The 19,933-nt window shown below is 32.8% G+C and overlaps 1 protein-coding gene and 1 long non-coding RNA gene across 10 annotated transcripts in view; one reads left to right on the top strand and one right to left on the bottom strand.

Moving 5' to 3' along the window:
- The window catches only part of MDGA2 (MAM domain containing glycosylphosphatidylinositol anchor 2), an 841,756-nt gene that overhangs the window by 771,959 nt on the left and 49,864 nt on the right, over window positions 1-19,933 (top strand). For 7 of the 8 annotated variants that reach the window (XR_006699884.3, XR_010588464.2, XM_073997338.1 and 4 more), the window contains exon 11: window positions 16,147-16,324. Coding sequence is in view for 5 of the 8 variants with exons in the window: in XM_073997338.1 (XP_073853439.1) it covers window positions 16,147-16,324 (178 nt within the window). In the remaining 3 variants the exon portion in view is untranslated. Of the gene's footprint in view, window positions 1-16,146; window positions 16,325-19,933 lie in introns of those variants that run through there. The other variant, XR_012415765.1, reaches the window with a different exon arrangement.
- LOC123574700 (uncharacterized) overlaps window positions 1-19,933 on the bottom strand; it is a 59,178-nt gene that overhangs the window by 5,672 nt on the left and 33,573 nt on the right. For both annotated transcript variants that reach the window (XR_006699886.3, XR_010588465.2), the window contains exons 2-3: window positions 7,184-7,281; window positions 6,297-6,368 (exon numbers count right to left, since the gene is read on the bottom strand). This is a non-coding gene — a long non-coding RNA (uncharacterized lncRNA). The remainder of the gene's footprint in view (window positions 1-6,296; window positions 6,369-7,183; window positions 7,282-19,933) is intronic.

The raw sequence follows: 19,933 nt of genomic DNA, 5'->3' as shown, positions 1-19,933 counted from the left end.
AAAACTCTTTCTTGTAAAACAAGGAGAAAATGAGGGCAAATAATCAGTCATGCTTTTATATCCCTAAAAGGGAGGGAACAAGAAAGAGGGGTTCATCGGTGACAACTGCATTTAAACCTAGTGGCATCTGGATATACCTTATGAAGTAATTGCTTAAAAGTCATCCTTATTCCCAAGCAATATTCTTCATGGTGATGAATAATTAAGATCTCCACACAAGCCACAGTTCTCCTTTCTGAGTCTCCTTTCAGACTTGGCCATAGCTTTTCTTTTCTTCTTCTTCTTCTTTTTTTTTTTTTTTTTTTTTTTTTTTTGTGAGACGAGTCTCGCTCTGTCGCCCAGGTTGGAGGGCAGTGGCAGGGTCCCCGCTCACTGCAAGCTCCGCCTCCCGGGTTCACGCCATTCTCGTGCCTCAGCCTCCGGAGTAGCTGGGACTACAGGCGACCGCTACCACACCCAGATAATTTTTTGTATTTTTGGTGGAGACGGGGTTTCACCGGGTTAGCCAGGAGGGTCTTGATCTCCTGACCTTGTGATCTGTCCGCCTTGGCCTCCCAAAGTGCTGGGATTACAGGCGTGAGCCACCGCGCCCGGCGGCCATAGCTTTTCAATTAAGATTGCCATGGCAATATGGTTCAGAGAATGCTCAGTTTTGGTCACAGGCTCAGCTCACCATCCTTAAGCCTTAGCAGTGAGCATCGGTTATTAAGGGAAAGGAAAAGGTTTGAACAAGGCTTTCCAGAGTGGTTGAGAAATGTGGAGAGCATTATAGGTTAATTAAATTGCTTTTACAATTGCATAAAAACATGGAATAAGATATTTTTCTCATTTTATTTTCTGCATTATCCTCAGTGCCTGGTACTATTTGGCACATAGTGGTTGTACAGTAAGTATTTACTGAATAAATGAATAAATACATGTGGGATAGTTTCGCTGAATATTTATTCTAGGTTTGATTTTCTTCTCCTTTAATATTGCTCCATTGTCTCTTGTATGCAAGATGCTAGGAAGAAGCATGCGAATCCGATTTTCCATCCTTTGTGCTTGAATACTCATGCTTATTAGATTTTCCAATATTTTCTATTTCTTTGATATTCTTAAAATTTACTATAACAAGCTTGTGTGTAAGTATTCATGTGTGTCATTTGTGTATCTTTTTCTCACCTTTACATATCCCCTTCAGTACTTTAAAAGCCTTTTCAATAAGCAGTGTATTTTTTTTCTTTGTAAAAAACATTTATTCTGAAATAATTACATATTCACAGGAAGTTACATAGAAATGTACAGGAAAGTTCCATGAAACCCTCCCACACTATGCCCACTTCAAGCCAGAATCCTACACAAACATAAGTACGTTATGAAAACCAAGAAACTGGCATTGGTACAATCCATGAAATTTAATCAGAGTTCATCCATTGTACATGCATGTACTCATTTGTTTGTGTATGTGTGTTTGCATGTGTGTAGCTTTGTGTAACCATAACGCAAACAAGATACTCAACTGTATCATCACCATAAGACTCCCTCATCTTACTCTTTTAATAAATCTACGCTTATCCCTGGAAACCACTAATATCCTCCTCATCTCTATAATTGTATTATTTCACAGTTGTTACATAAATGGAATTATGCAATACTTATTTGTTTGAAATTAACTTTTCTATTTAGTGTAATTTCCTTGAGATTTATCCAACTTGTTGATGTATCAGTAGTTCACTCTTTCCATGGTTGAGTAGTATTCTAATGGTATGGATGTCCTACAGTTTGTTTAATAATTCTTTCTTTAAAATACATTTGGGTGGTTCAAGTTTTTAGCTATTAACAATAAAGGTACTACAAGCATTCATGTACAAGTTCCTCTGTGAAAATAAATACTTGTTTTACTGGGATAAATGCCCAACAATGCAGTTGCTGAGTGGTGTAGTAAGTCCATTTTTAGTTTTAAAGAAACTGCCAAACTATTTTATGAAGTGGTTTTATTCTTTACATTCCCACCAGAAATACATGAGTGAGTCACTTTCTGTATATGCTTATCAGGATTTGTTGTTTTCACTATTTTCATCTCAGCCATCCTGATAGGTGTGTAGTCATATAATATTTAGTCTTAATTTGTATTTCTCTAATGGCCAATGATATTTCAGATGTTTATTTTCCATCTGTATATCTTCTTCAGAGAAATGTCTGTGCATGTCTTTTGCCCACTTTTAAAAAATATGAGGTAATATCCTAGAAAATTGTACCATTGTATTTTCAAGTAGTGACTACTTTAAGTTTATTTTTTTCTTTTCTAAGTATATATGGATATTGACACATTTCTTTCCTACATATTTCTTGACTTCTTTTATAATTTTTAAACCATACTGATACTCTCTTGATGCCTTCTGAGAGCATTGTTTGACATAATCTGGTTCAAAACCTTCTCTTAAGTTAGATCTATTTTGCAATTCAGCCTATCTGTTGGGTTCTTTATTGCAATTAGTATTGCAGTACCCAGTATTTCTCAAAGGTGTTAAAGCTATATTTTTGCCAAGTAACAACTTACAATATCACTTCTGTTTCCTTGAGAATAGTTTTGTTAATTTAAAATTTTTATCTTACATTTGGGTTTAAAAATTAACATTAATTGCATCCTCAGCTGGTCTAGGTTTTTTTTTTTTTCTATCATTATTTATCGTGGTTGAGCTTTTCTGTGAGCCCCATATTCTTGGTGAGTGCATATTCTTTTGGTGAGCATAGAGTCTTTTGCCCATGTCAATTGTCTTGGGCAGTAATATATTTCTGTGAGATAAGCTAAAACTCAAATCGTAACTTCTTTCTAACCACCTGAGTTCGAGAATCAAACAGAAAGTGAATGGTACAAATGATTCATCTCAGAGCATAGCCTTTGGCATTGCAGACTGGACTTGACTCCTCTCCATACATTATTATAGCTCTCAGGGAAATTTCTTGTACTTCTGCTTTGAAAAGGCTCCTTCACATGTAATCATTTTGGGGAAAAAAGGGTGGGGAGGAGAGAAAATACTGAGGTTGCCAGTTTGGTACAAATTTTATCTACTCCTGACCTATTACCTGGAATGATTAATTTTTGTTTTCTCAGAGGAAAAATCTTCAGTAATGACAGACTTATAAAAATGATGTGGTGTGGGACAAAAGAAATAAAATATAATATGCCACCCTATTTCCTGTTTGTGACATAATCCCCTTTCCATTAGGGGCTGCAATTTTCCCCTTAGGTTCAGAAATCTCCCTCTAATTTTATGGTGTCTCCAAGGTTGAGTTTGGGGAGAGGCACAGATTCTGTTAGTTTTTTGTTTGTTTGTTTATTTTTTAATTGAGAACTGCAGTGTGGACAATTAAATAATTTATTTGCTTATCCTAAGCTAATATTTTATACTGTTTCATTATTTTTGTTGATGCCATCTATATGATTGAAAAGATTGACACCCTTTGTTCTTAGTCAGTTGTCTGACCTTAATGAAATATTTCATTTTCCTGCAAACCTCACGTCCTATCTAGTCTTGTAGTCTTGTCCTGGAGTAAATAAATCTCTTTTTTCCCTAACTTCCTTTCTTTGGTTGTTTTCTTTAAAGGAGCCAATACACAATATGTGATTGCCATAATACTTCAAATTATTTGTCAAGTACCAAAGAACATGTTGATGAATGAAGTTGTCAGAGTTTTAATGTTACCTCCCTAGACCTCTTTATTTGAAAAACCTGTACTTGCATACCTCAGTGGCCTCTCAAACTTAATGCTTCTATATTCTAACCTATTCTGTCTCAAACCTTGTCCTCCTTTTGTGATCTCCATTAGACTGAATGGCCATTATCTGTCCCATTGCTCAAGCCAGCAAGAAAATGTACCTTGACACCTTTCTCTATTTTATTCTCTATATCCAATTCATCAATAATTTCTACCAATTTTATTTTTCAATAGTCTTCAAATCCTTCAACCCTTATTCGTATCTACCACCATCACTAACTTCAATTTCTTACCAGAGAAATTACCAGATTATCTTCCAAAATAAACTCTTGACCTCCAAATTGTTTTCCATTTATATTTTATATTTTTAATTGCTAATATTTTCTTATTGATTATACAGACCCTGTATATATTAAGAAAGATTATGTGATATGTTTTGGAAATAGTCCTCCATGCATTTATCTTTTCATTTATTTATTTTTATTTTTCATATTTTTACATTTTTACGCAATATTTCCATTGTGTGGTCTCTGAATTTCAGATCCTCTTAGAAAACATAGTGCACTCAAAGATCTAAAAACATTCTCAAATATTTACTTGTAACACTTTATAGTTTCATTGTTTACTTTTAAATTAGGATCTATCTATCATTTATATTGGTGAATTTTCCAATTTCCAAAAATAGATAAAGATTATTACTATTCCTAAGCAAGGTCATATCTCCATGTTTTTCATATTATATGCTCCCAGATTATTATTATATATTTTGAGTGATAATTAAATTAATTGCTCACTGCATTCTTTCTGCACACGTACCAATTGCAACCAAGTAATTTTAATCATAATGGTAGTAAGAATAGAAGATGTTGTTTCATTAGCTAACACTTATATAATGCTTACTTTCTGTTAAACATTTTTAAGGGCTTTATATATATTAATTCTTCTAATCCTCAGAATAACTCAATGAGGCAAGTATAGGTTACACTTTAACATATAAGGAGAACAAAGACTGTCTAATTTGTTTAATAGGCTCTCAACAGATGGCTTTCAGTGACTGAATCAATCTATGATATTGTGCAACATTTTCCATTAAAATAGAATGTTGTAGTTATTTGCCATTCAAAATATCAAATGACCTTAATGTACATCTTCGTATAAGACATTGAGTGTCTCTCCGACTGTTAATTTCCTAAAGCAATGCATTAAGAAATCTTTGATGATTAAAAAGCATTTTTCTAGAAACTGACAGGAATATACAGTACAAATATGAAGATGATATTAAGTTAAAATAATATTTAAACAGGCATATTTCAGTGGAGAGTGATACTAGATTAGATGCTTAGTAAATGTAAGTATGTTAGTAAGAACAATAATCTAAATATGGATTTCATATAGGAATAAATATGGATATCACATTAGGGCTTTCTGAAAAACATTTAAAATATGTATTCTAAATTGTCATTGGTTGGTTCAATTATCAATTTACTTTGTGCCATTTGGGAGGCATGTTTAAGAACCCTACTGGATATATCACTATTTCAATAGTTACTACTGAAAAGATGTAGAGGCCTCACACAGCACCTCCACTTACATGTCATTGGCCAGGACTAGGTCATATGACCACACCTAATTTAGAGGAATGCTCAGAAATACAGCACTGCTAAAAATTGTTAATGAGTAAGTGGACTGGGAAAAGATTAGCAAGTAGCATTTCTTGTCATAATGTCCTATATATTCATTAAGAAAAAGTTATTATGTTTCATTGGCCATAAAATCACTAAAAACAATATTTCATTTCAGGTAATTTTAAATTTTGAATTTTCTAAGACTCAGGTAAAATGTATAGAGAGCTTAAAATTATATTAAATTATGTTTGAATATGCTTTAGATAACATCCTCATGCTCATGTCTGTTCTACCTTACACTCCCAATTTTAATGCTCATATTAAAATTGGGATTACAAATATCAAATATATAATATATAATATAAAAAGAGCTTACTCTGCTTGGTCCTTCATTACTTTTATCATGCCAACATAAGTTAGATGATTTTAAATGAATGAATAAATGTATCAGTTAATGTTGTACAATTTCTATGAGAAGAAACTATTACTGACATTTTAAATCCAAAGCGTAGTAAGTGATGCTAATCTCTATTTATACATTTGTATGAGTATTCACAACAAGAAGCATTGCCTGTTTTTCTTACTTTTGTTCTATGTCTATAATTTTAGGACACTTTGAGAATTAAATTGTTTTATCATTGTCAATAATTGAATTAAAGCTACAGTACATCAGTATGTTTAAATATATGTATCAATATGCTCTACTGTGTAAAGTCTATGAAAATATTTTAACCAAAATGACTGCCCAAATGGATATTTAAGTGATATCAAGCTAAAATAGCCTAACAAAACTTAGAAAATATCCATGATGACACTATACATTTTAACCCAGTTAAAGTGAATCAAAGTGGTATAATACCTATTACTATAAATAATTTTACAAAAGAGCAATTACTCAAATAGTTTAAGCAGGGGAGTAAGATTGAACTTTAGTTGCAATACGTACTATGGACAGTAATCGGTACTCACCAGAAGCCAAGAACTTCACTTGAAAGACTATTAAAGGAAGTTATCAACGACACACAGAAGGGACAAGCGGCACTGCAGAATCAAAATATAAGACTATTAGTAATAAATCCAGAACACAGCAGTACTAAAATATCCTGTAAGTTTATTGAAATATACCTATTCTTTTTTTTTTTTTTTGAGATGGGGTCTCGCTCTGTCGGCCAGGCTGGAGTGCAGTGGCGCAATCTCGGCTCACTGCAACCTCCGCCTCCCGGGTTCAAGCTAATTCTCCTGCATCAGCCTCCCGAGTAGCTGGGATTGCAGGCACCCGTCACCATGCCAGGCTAATTTTTGTATTTTAATAGAGACGGGGTTTCACCATATTGGCCTGGGTGATCTTGAACTCCTGACCTCAGGTGACGCACCCGCCTCGGCCTCCCAAAGTGCTGGGATTACAGGCATGAGCCACCTTGCCTGGCCAACCTAGTTATTCTTAAAAATAATTGAAGGAAGTGATTATGATTCCCCTTATAGAAAATAGATACTGTGTTAGTCCATTCACATGCTTCTATGAGGAAATACCTGAGACTGGGTAATTTATAAAGGAGAAAAGTGCCTTGCAAAGGGGTAAAAGCCTTTTATAAAACCATCAGATCTTGTCAGAACTCACTCACTATCAGGAGAACAGCAGTATGGGGGTAACTGCCCCCCGATTCAATTACCTCCCACTGGGTTCCTCCCACACCACGTGAAGATTATGAGAACTACAATTCAAGATGAAATTTGGGTGGGGACACAACCAAACCATATCTGATACCAAGATGAATAAAAACTTAAAAAATTAATCCCTAATTATTAATTTATTCCTACCTCCTAGAAATTTTTTTAGTAGTCCTTAGAAAACATACCTGATGAAGAAAGATGCTGACTGAGCTGCTTAATTCCAATTTATCAGGGTTGAAATCTATAACAAATGAATTTTTAGGTTGAGGTGTCCTTTCACCTGCTGATCCAAGCATGACAAGAAAATAATTAGAATGTGTTTTTTTCCAAACTTGATAGGAAGCAAGTTTTTCTTTCATAATAATTTATCGGAACCTGCTAAAGAATGATTATTTTTACTGTTACAGATGGTCTCTTGGGTGGTTTTCAATGTTGTTTTGCTTTAACAGATGGAAGTAATAAATACATGGTAGGGGGATATGTCAGTAATACATATAAATTCTTTCCTGAGGCAGTATGAAATACCCTGTCATTTGATGATTTATGTAACAGTTCGGAGTACAAACTCAGCACAACCAAAGCACACATTCACTGGAGTCTCTAAATAAAATGGAAAGCGGAATCCGAATTCACTTTAACTGTCATGTCTCACAAAATCAAAAGCTTTTTGTATGACTAACCTTTGTCCTAAAGATAAAAGCTAGATTTATTATCTTCCTCTGTCGCCCCTTGCTATGTAATTGAGTTCAACATAATTAGGCATTTCCAATGGTGAAAAAAAAATTTATAAATTTCTAAGGGAATGTAAATACAGCGCATATTTGTCAGGAAAACCTGTGAAAGCAACACATTTGATATAAGAAGAAGAAATGGAGAATAGTGATTAAGAGAGTAGCCTTGAAATTGGATAATATTGGGTAATAATTCTATATTATCTTCTGCTTCTTAGCAACTGTATGACCTGGGAAAGTTTATTGGTTTAATCCACTTCTTCAACTGAGGAAATAAAGATAATAATACTAACCTCAATAGATTTTTATAAGATTTAAATTAAAATAATGTGTAAAATATTTAGCAAAATATCTGGCAATAGTGAGTCCTCAAAAATATTATAGTTACTACTTTTTTGTTTTTCTTAGTAAACAAAAATACTTTAGTTGAGTAGTCTCAACTGTCACCCCAAACTGCAATTCTGAAAATTGTGGAAAATGAATCAAATGTGCCATTAAAGGGGCCAGCCTTTCTGATGTCTGGTGGTGGAATTAAGGGACATATATATATAGAAGTCTAAAAAAATGTATAAAATATCCATGGTGACATTATAAATTTCATATTTAGGCACCCTACTGACGGAAATCACAGTGAATTTAAGGGAGACTGACAGTACAATTTGTACTAAAAACACAGAAGATAATGTTTAAAATAGCTCAATCTCTTTGATTACATTTTTTAATTCCTATGTAAAGAATAATGTAGTTGTCAAAGTTGTTTTTAGAAATTTGTAGTATTAAAATGTGAATGTACTGTCAATAATTTTTAAATTTCTATTTTTTAACTGTACATTTTTAAGGTATACAACATGATGTTTTGACATAAATATACATAATAAAATGATTACTACAGTCTTGCAAATCAACATATTCATTATCTTACATAGTTCTCTTTTGTTTGTCCATATGTGGGTGTATGTGGTACGAGTACCTAAAATTGACTCTCTTAGCAAATTTATACTATGTAATACTATTAACTGTGGTCCTTATGTTCTGTGATAAATCTCTATCCTTATTTATCCTACATAACTGAACGTTGTACCCTTTGGCCTTCATCTCTCAATTTTCCTCACACTTACACCCCTGGTAGCCACTTTTCCATGTTCTATTTTTGTGTATGTGAGTTTTTGTTTTGTTTTGTTTTGTTTTAGATTCCACATATAAGTGATATTGTGCACTCTATTTCTTTCTGGGTCTGCTTTATTTTACTTAGCTTAATTCTTCTAGGTCCGTCCTGCTGTTGCAAATAGCGGTACCTTGTTTTTTTTTAAGCTGAGTAATATTCAATTGTGTAATCTGCAATTTCTTTATCCATTCATTCATTCATGGACATTGATGTTGTTTCCATATCTTGGCTATTGTGCATAATGCTGCAATAAACCTGGGTGTGCAGTTGTCTTTGTAAGTTGGTGATTCCTTCTGGGTAGGTATCTAGAAAAGAGATTTCTGGGTCATATGGTAGTTCGATTTTTAACTTTTTAAGGACGCTTCATACTGTTTTTCACAATGGCTGAACCAGTCTACGTACCCATTAATAGTGTAGAAGTTTCCTTTATCTCCAAACCCTTGCCAATACTTCTTATCTCATCTTTGTTATAATAGTTATGCCAACAGATGTAAGATGATATTTCATTTTGGTTTTGATTTCCATTTTTATGATGATTAGTAATATTGAGCACCTTTTCATCTACCTGTTGACCATTTTACTTCTTTAAAGAAATATCTTTTGTCTTTTGCTTATTTTTGCAGGGTCAGATTATTTGTTTTTTTGCTGTCGATCTGCATGAGTTAATTACATAGTTTGGACATTAAACCTTTATCTGATAATGCGGTTCACACATGATTTTTACAGTTCATTGCTAGCTTTGCATTTTGTTAATTGTTCCCTTTGTTGTACTGAAGCTTTTTAGTTTGATGTAGTCCCAATTGTTTATTTTTTATTTTGCTGCTTATGCCTTTGGTTGAATATCCAAAAAATTCTTGTCAGAGCCAATATCAAGGAGCTTCCACCCCTTTTTCTTCTAGGATCATATAGCTTCAGGTCTTATGCAAAGATCTTTAATCCATTTTGAGTTAATCCGTGTATGCTGTAAGATAAGAGCCAGTTTCATTCTTTTGCATTGGATATTCATTTTCCCACACTATTTACTGAAGAGGCTATTCTCTCTTCATTGGGTCTTCCTGGTGGACTTGTCAAAAATTTGTTGACTGTATATGCTTGAGTTTATTTCTAGGCTCTCTGTTCCATTTGTCTGTATGTCTGTTTTTATGCTAGTCCAATATTGTTTTGATTACTATTGCTTTGTGAATACATTTTTATATTATTTTCTTTAAATAAGCTTATTTTAAAAACATTTTTAATAAAGTCACTTGTATCTTAAGGATTGATGTTTTCTATATTTTCTATGGCTCATTTCCCCACAGATGAGGGTATGTTAATCTGACTGTGACCAAAGTGGCTATTATGAGCCAGAATGTCTCATATTAACTTCTACTACATAACACATTTACTTCTGTAAGTTTAGATAGGAAACTTGCAAAAGTTCAAATATCATTTCATTTTTAAGTGTTAAAATATTTGTTATGATATTTATTATAAGTATTATAAAGCAAGTCTCATCATTTTAAAAAAATCCAATAATAAGGAAATGCTTTGGTGATTAAACTGTAGTTACTAGAATCCTATATATGTGCTAGATTTTAAATAATAATAACCTATTCTTTTAGAAACTAAAATAAAAAATTATTTAATTTATCTAAATTTCACCTTCTTATGTCCTATTCATTAAATGTCAAATCTTTTAAACTCTACCAAATCATGAATATAAACAGTATTAGTCAATATAATTTACTTAATCATGATTATAATTCATTATTAAACGTACTGCTAACTATATAACACAGGAAATAAATTATATTAATATAACATGATAAATATGCTCTGCAAGTTAAAAACATTCATCATTCCCTAAGGTAAGTGTTAGCAATTACCTTTCAAATATTACAAAGGGGCAAGAATAAGAAAGGCTAACAAGATTCATTTGAACATTATTTATTCTGTATGTTTTCTGATACCTTATTTACTCTTTTCTCTTCATTTTTATTTTATTTTTTCTAGAATTATATTTAGAAACAATAATTCTACACATTTTAATAGAAAGGGTTAAAATATAAAAATATAGAAACAATTTAAAGTTAATTATCTCATTGATTTGCTTGGGATTAAATTAACTAAAAGAACATAGCAATCACTCAATAAGTATTGGCTATGTTTTAAATATTCTCACATATCTCTTTAATATACTTTAAACTGACACATTAGGAACATAAAGTCACATAAAATATGTACTAAATATTAAAGACTATGTAAAATGCCAATCTTTGTTTTCATCTTCACTTCAATTTTGGCTACTGTGAAAGCATAATAAAGAACTTACTTTTTTCAAAAGTTCTGTTTTATTGTATGTGTCATAGTTTTTTTGGAACTACATATTTAACTTTGTCATAACACCCTTCATATATGTAGGAAGTTTTAGGTTTGATGTTTTTTCAACGTCAATTTCTACTTTTTCTATTACTTCTATTTATGTGATCACTGAGCAAGAATATTTCCCTTGGTTGTCACTAAAGACCTTGTTCTCTGTGCTTAATGCTTAGTTTTCTTTAAAAAAATCCTTGAAGTATATTTGCAAGGCCTTTCATTTATTTACTGGTGAGCTTTACCAGAGACTCTGCTTGCATAGCCAGTTCAAATCTCTTCAGACAGCAGTGACTCACTAAGATAGGTGAAGGAAGAAAACTTGCTAAACTGCATGGAAGACTGAGAGACCCACTGATGCTGTGGACACATTCAATGCTGTCTTTGCCTGAGAGCTGCTGTGTTTGTTTTGTTTTATAATCAGTAACTGATGCTAAAAGAAATATAAATAATACTATAGGGAATTATTTTCAAGATACTCAAAGTTAAATGCAAGTTCAAAGTAGTTTGCTATATAAGTTAAAAACTTTTTGAAAAGGTCAGTTGAGAACTTGACAAATTAACAAATGCATTTTTCTATTCTTGTAATTTTCTTTATTTCTCTCATTACTTAAAATTACAACAGAGAAGGCTAAGGTTTATGGCACAAGAATGGGAAGACTAACCCACACCTGCACAAAACAAGAAAGGTGACAAATGAACTTTTAATAGATTGTATAAAGTCCAAGCAAAAACAGTAGCCTTGAAAACCTAGTATTTAAATCTAATAGAGGTCATGGTGGCAGAAGTGAGCAGAAGGTGGCTAAGGGAGAAAAAGCGTTGAGTTCTGAAATGCTTTATGTCAGGAATAAAAATATCAGGAGCAATTCCCAATGAAAATACAGAGTTCCAGGCATGGGAAAGAGGATTATTTTAGTGTAAGTGAGAGAAGAGCAATAGAGTGGGTCCCATATTCCCTGATAAAGAAGGGCAATAGAGTGGGTGCCTATATTCCCTGAAAAAAGGCATCTACAACCCACCACAGTAGGAAAGAACGATGCCTGCTCACTTCCCGACATGTAGTTAGGGAAGATAGCAAGACTTGCCTAGAAGATCTGAGATCTAGGTCCCACTTGGGGGAGCACTCAAGTAGCATAGTAGGGCAAACTGAGTCAAATTTTCAAGGAATGGGGCCTGGCTAGTTCTTTGCCTTACTGTATTTCTGGGGAAGCTGTCAGGATTCACCAATTCCACACCCCTTCAAAAGAAAAGGCAAAGATAATGATGTTAGACTCAAAGAACTTGTGATTTGCCTAAGAAAAATGCAGACTGAATAGAACTAGTGACTAAAGGCCAAGACAGTTCCAAGGACATAAAAAGTAAATGCTATAGATGCTAGACACTAGAACACAACTAGAAAGACCAGTTGAAATTGACTGAGTTCAAACAAGAAGTATTTGCCCCACTACCACGCCAGGATGCTTTCAATTTAGACGTAATTCAATTAAGAAGAATAATACAAGATTCCAAAGACCAAAGGCAGACAAAAACTTATAAATATCTGGATATCTAAAAAATACACTGTCACTTCTAAAGGTGTTAATAGCATGAGCAAAGTATGATAAGAAAAATATTTATATGATGTGAAAAGTGCCTACCTACTCAGAAGAATTCTTGCTGAATGTAAAGAAGTTGATACTCAAATTTGTGGTAATGAAAGAAGAAAAGTTATGTAGTTAGTTGAATAAATGTTTGCTATTATTAGTAGAAAATAAAAATAAGATTCATTTAATGCCATGTTACTTATTATCTCCTTTCCCCTAAAAGGGGTTATTAAAACACTAGTGCATCTTAAAAATCAGTGTTACATTTTATTTGGGATTATAGACAATTTGATTTTAATCCATGAAAATGTCATCTTCATGATTTCTTATTCTGTTGAATAATCATTAGTGTGCATGATTTAGGGTCTGTAATACCTGGATTTTTAACATCAGCTATTATTTTTACTATCACTGTGGTTGCTAAACATGAACAGAAGTTTCCTATAAAATGGATATATCAATCTGTCTCTTACAGAGTTACATAAAAATAATTGAAATAAACACACATATATGCCTTGTATTCAGTTGTTGCATTTCCCCTCCTGTTTTAGTTTTCACTTACCTGGTACTTTTCAGTGGAGCTCATTATAGTGGTTAAAAAGATTTATAGTCCAAGAAAAAAAAAAAAAGAAAACATGGCCACTTCTATTCCCTTCACATTTCAGAATCTGTTGCAGCCTTCTGCTTTTAAATTAGCTAATTTTGTTTCTTATAAAATTAAGAGAAAAAATTAACATGATTTTTCCTCCTGAGACCTTTTCAGCAATAGCTTTTTATTTATCCTCTGTGGTAAAAATAACAAATTACAGTTTTTAATAAAAAGTCTCATTTTAGGGGACTTGGGGGTTTTTAGGCTAACCTCTAAATCATCTGAATGGAATATACCTCCTAGGGATAAAAGAAAAATTCAATGGATTTTTAAAATTGATATGAAGAAAATAGTTTAACACTTACTTACATATCATCATGCTTATAAGTATGATCTGGGATTGTCATCTGCAGTATTGTTTAGAACCCATCTTCTTCAGAGTTTTCTGGTATTACTTTCAATCAGTGGAATAATATTGCATCTCCTTTTGTGTGTGTGCAAACATTGCATTTAGTTTTCCATTTTTACATTTTGCACAGCTCACTGAGATACAATATGAAGTATTTAATTGCTTATTCTGCCAACTGCTGAAGTATATACTTTCATTACAGCTTACATTAAAGACTTGGAATCAAAGTTATTGCTTTTTTAATACACATATGAAGTTATGGACACTGGAGTTTGTAATAAGTAAGAACATTAATGTATTTCCCGACTAAAATTACTTGAGTAGAACACTCATTATAATAAGAGGAGACCAGCAGTGTCTCCTTTGTGATGTACTACAGATTTTCAGTGGTATTAAACTCTTATTTAAACTTAGTGTTAACATCCAGAAAAGTACACCTTGATTAAACTTGTGTCTTTAGGTAACAGTAAAATGTCAAATTATTCTGTATATATTTTTGTGTGTTTAAATTGATTTTATCTATCTTTAAAAATCATAGCACTTTGCCTATTGTTCATATATATATATAAATCTAAAATTAAGAGACAGTAAAAGTGTCATCATTTATATTATGTTATAGAATTTGAACCTACTGAACTAATAGAAGCTTCATAATACTTAGTATTAACTATGCGTTCTTATCTGAAAGATAAGTACTTTCTGTGGAATTAGGTTTTTTATCCTTCACCACTGTATGTAAATTCAGTGACTGTAGGCAGTTTTCACTGAAATAACTTTGATTTTCTGCCCTACTCCTTGGAGGCCAGTTAAATATACATTGTATGCTGGCATTTAATTTCATCATATTTCTATCAAGTTAATGACCAGACATAGTGTATTGTAACTAAATATATAACAGATCTGGTAAAAACAATTAAAGGAGCAATATATTCAGGGAAAACAAAGGAGGAAGTGATACCCAAAAGAGCCATTTTTGGTCTAACCACATTCTGAAGCTGCCACTTAAAGAGTTACCTTAACCTCTCTCTGCCTCAGTTTTTTCATTCATGAAATAGGGCTAAATATAGTTACTACCTACTAGGGTTTGTGGGATAAAGTACATATAATGATAGGTATAAGACAGTTAAAATGGTGGCACATGGTAAAGACTAATAGATACATTTTTTTCTTAATTTTCTGAGCTGAAAATACAAGTTAAGAAGTTATCAATGTAGAGATATTAGAAGAAGCTACTAATAGTAATGAGGTGGTTTAGCAGGACTAATCTGTGCCTCACCAAATGTAGCCTCTGGATTATTTGTATCCAGATTACTATGTGGGAGAGGGGATGCTTTTCAAAGATTGTATTTCTAGATCTCATTGAACCATACTTACTGATGGTTGAGACTTACAATTTTGGTTAACAGTGTCGTCCGGTGATTCTCATGCATGCGGAAATATGAGAACCACTAATACAGAGTACCAAAAACACCATATACAAAATTCTGGAGAACATCAACATTTAGAACACAGGAAAAGAAAATAAGGAGGGAAAATAAGGAGAAAATTAGTGAGGGAAGCATTGGGAAATTCATTCTTCTTTTAACATACTACAATCATCCTTTCATCGTCATTACTCTGACACCATTTATTTCAAGGTGACCATCGCTTCCATCTTGCCAAATCCCACGGTAAATTCCTAGCCTTCATCTTAACTTCCCAACATTCTTCTTATGGAGATGTCCTGGTTAACTAGATAAAAGAGTGCCCCTCTCCAGCCTTTCCACTATGACTCTTAATCCCCTTGTGATTTTTTATTTTTCTTTATTGTACATATGACTAATTGAAATTTTATATTATACATTTGTTTATTGTGCCTCTTTTTAATAGACTTGAAAAGTTACGGATTTGTCTTTGTTTTATACTTCTACTGCCCAGAATATATGGGAACTGTTATATATGCAATGCATATGTTTGCTAATGTGATAAAGAGTTGTAAGGATTCAAGAATCTCATATGCCATTAATATGTTAAGCAAGGAGTAGCTAAACTTAGATCTCTCCCGACTTCCAGATCACAGACACTTTGGAATTTTCTCTTACTAAACATTAGTTGATATATTAAATATATTAAATACCTTTGATCATTTGGCAATTACCTGCAAACATATGCATGCAAACATCTCAAAATTTGTGTCTCATTATAGAAACTTGAACTTTAATGATATGTGTTCATTAATGTACATTTTAATTTAATAAAATTTCAGAATGTGCTTTCAATTTTCTTAGTACCTCTGAAGAACATACTGGGAACATTATTCTACTATTGTTTTGATTTCAGGCTGGGCAGCAGCGTTGGTGGGAGCAGGAGATTAAAATAAATGGGAATATTCAAAAGGGAGAATTAATTACATATAACTTGACAGAGCTAATTAAACCAGAAGCTTATGAAGTCCGACTGACTCCTCTCACCAAATTTGGTGAAGGAGATTCAACAATTCGTGTGATCAAATACAGTGGTAAGTAGCCTTTTATTTAAAATTATTTATATATCAAACCGTATGGAAAATTTTGGTGCTGCTCTCTACCAAATGTAGACACAAAGTAAAACTTAGCCCATAGACTTTCTGGATCATTAGCCAGTTAACTAAACAAACCAAAACCAAAACCTTAATCACCACAAATGTGACATTTGATTACAAATATAGAGATACAGGATAATTTACTTGTGAACCTATGTGATATAAGCAATGTTTCTTTATTTTTGATCCCACAAGTTATAGTACAATATTTGTCTGCATTTTATCTTTTCAAATTATTAATGACTTTAAAACTTATTAAGAAGTAAAAAAGGATCAAAATGTCATTTTCTGTTTTTTAAATAAAATTAATAGATTTCAGTTTTAGAGCAGTTTAAGGTGTACAGAAAATTGGCAGGAAGTATAGAGAGCCCTGTTTCCCTGACACAGTATCCCCATTATTAACATCTTACATTATTGTAGTACACTGGTAAAAACTGATTAACAAATACTGAGAAATTATTATTAAAATCAGTATTTTACATTACAGTTACTTGTGTTGTACAGTTATATGGATTTTGACAAGTGTATATAATTTCTCCACCATTACAGTATCACACAGAATAGTTTCACTGCCTGAAAAATCCCCATGCTCTATCCATTTCTCTCTCCTTTCTCCAGTTCAGACAACCAGTGATATGTTTACTCTGTCTATAGTTTCTCCTTTTCGGGAATGTTGTAAATTTGGAATCATACAGCATGTAATGCTTTTTAGACTGCCTTATTTCACTCAGAAATACATAAGGTTTCTGTATGCCTTTTTGGGCTTTCATAGCACATTTCTTTTTATCATTGAATAATCTCCCTTGCATAAATGTACTACAGTTTATTTGTATACATATCAAAAGACATCTTAGTTGCTGGATTTTGGTTTTGGTTGTTGGTGGCCATTCATTTTTCGTATTGCTAATGTTAAAAAATGCTAAATGTTTGTGTGTGTGTTAGTCATAGTTTTCTTTTTATTAACTATATGCATAAAATATTTCTTCACTACTTAAATGTCCTATTTGGAGAAAAATAGAAATTAGCGCAGAACTTTGAAAAAGTTAAAAGTAGATCTAAAACTTTTGTCTAGAATTAATACCTCAAAGAGAAACAACGGCAATTAGATATATATTTTTTCTTTTTTTCTTTTTCTTTTTTTTTTTTTTTTTGGAGACAGGGTTTTGCTTTTGTTGCCCAGATGGGAGTGCAATAGCACGATCTCGGCTCACCGCAACCTCTGCCTCCCGGGTTCAAGCAATTATCCTGCCTCCGCCTCCCGAGTAGCTGGGATTACAGGCATGTGCCACCATGCTCTCCTAATTTTGTATTTTTAGTAGAGACGGGGTTTTTCCATGTTGGTCAGGCTGGTCTGGAACTCCCAACCTCAGGTGATCCACCAGCCTGGGCCTCCCAAAGTGCTGGATTACAGGCATGAGCCACCGCGCTCAGCCTAGATATGTTATTTTACTGTATACTAAAGAGTGAAATATTTTAAAAATTGAAATTTGTGTGCATTTTAGAATTTTAATATTCAGTGTTAGTTGTAGAATTTTCAATGTATTTCAGGTTTGAATGAATCATTATTTAAAGTCGTATTTATTGTATTGTTTCAGTAGAATATTATTATTATTATATATATTTTCTTGAGATGGAATCTCACTCTGTCTCCCAGGCTGGAGTGCGGTGGTGTGATCTCGGCTCACTGCAACCTCCGCCTCTTGAGTTCAAGTGAATCTCCTGGTTCAGCCTCCCCAGTAGCTGGGATTACAGGCACCTGCCACCACGCCCAGCTAATGTTTGTATTTTTAGTAAAGAGGGGGTTTCTCCATGGGCAGCCTGGCCTCAAACTTCTGACCTCAGGTGATCCACCTGCCTCGGCCTCCCAAAGTATTAGGATTACAGGCATGAGCCACAGCACCCGGCAGGAACATGATTCTTTTTATCATTGATTATCAGAGCTTGACTTAAAAAGATAATAGAATGCTTTGTTTGTAGCTGAAGTTCTCCATTGTGTTTACCCTTAAGTATACGTTTCCTGCTTAAGGGGGAAGTAGTGCATACTGTCAAATGTGAAAAATGAAGTAAAACTATTAAAAACTCATTAAAGTTGTTTGTACTTACAATTTTTACAAAAAAAATAAGATGTATAATGTAGAGTGCATTAATATCAATATTTTTAAAAGATGAAGATATTAGGACCCAGAAAGTTTCAGTGTCCTGCAAAGTTAAATGACTGTGAAATGACAAACCTGACTAGAATTAGGGTTCACCACTCCATTAGAGAAGATCTTGACTTCTTTGCTAAAGTTAATTGATCATTATGACTTTCCTTAAGAGATTTTAAAAAGTTAATTAGCTCAGTAGTTGTTATTGAAAACTCTGAGGCAACAAACTAAAATGAAAAATAGATGTGGAAAATAGATATTACTTTTAATAAGTTTTCAAAATTGTTTTTACATACTTAGGCATACATGTTAAAATCTCCAACATTGTTATTAAAATTATTTTTATGTAATACAGGTTTGGGCAATGCATACTTTAATGGTTTAGAGGCAATGTACTAGTCTGTTTGAGCTTTCATAACAAAATATCATAGTGCGAGGCTTAAACAACACAGATTTATTTCTCACACTTTTAGAGACTGAGAAGTCCAAGATCAAAGCACTGGCACAGTTAGCTTCTGGTGAGAGGTCTCTTCCTAATTTCTAGATGGTCACCTTTTCACCGTGTTTTCTTCACATGTCAGAGACAGCTCTCTGTGTCTCCTCCTCCTCTTATAAGGACACCAATCCAATTGGATTAGGACCAAGATTAATTTAATCTTAATTACCTCCCTAAAGGCTTTATCCCCAAATACAATCACATTGGGGATTAAGCATTGACATATGAATTTTTGTGGGGACACAATAGTCTATAATATGCATTTATAAAAAATTATACATGCAAGTTCAAATGAAAAAAGAAAAAAATGGACTCGCCACAATATTTAGAAGTTAGATTTGCAAATTTTCACAAAGTTAGCTGCATTTTGTATAGTGAATTTGGTGACTAAAATGTTGGAGGAGAAGTCTCAATTAAAATTCAATCTGGTAAGAGCTTTACATGTACATATGACATACTTAGAACTAAATTATAATTCAAGGATGCTTACATCTTTGAAAGATAGCACATAATTTTAAAAAATTTTCATATTAACTGTGAAATAATTTTAATTTTTATTAATTTTAAAATTAAAATACATTGATATCTTGCCATAAAATTCAGTTGTTATTTTTAGTTCACTTTCAGCTCCTTTTCTATGTTATTCTTTTCATAATTTGCAATGTGGAATGTAGAATCAAAAACAACTACAGTAATGGGAATTGTCTTCTGTATGTAGGGATAGTGAAAATCATTGAAAAACTTACTCTGTTAAAATTTATCATTTGTATATTAATGTTACAATTATATATTAATATTTTTGCCCATCAGACTTTATTAGTATTGCACAAATTTAATAAAGGTGGTTAATGACAACCACTAAAAAAATGACAAGTTCTTCTGCACTGTAGATTAACTGCCCAT

The sequence above is a fragment of the Macaca fascicularis genome, chromosome 7, assembly GCF_037993035.2.
Source record: "Macaca fascicularis isolate 582-1 chromosome 7, T2T-MFA8v1.1".
Classification (NCBI taxonomy): domain Eukaryota; kingdom Metazoa; phylum Chordata; class Mammalia; order Primates; family Cercopithecidae; genus Macaca; species Macaca fascicularis.
Note: the sequence above shows the minus strand (reverse complement) of the source record. Positions and strands in the feature narration are given on the sequence as shown.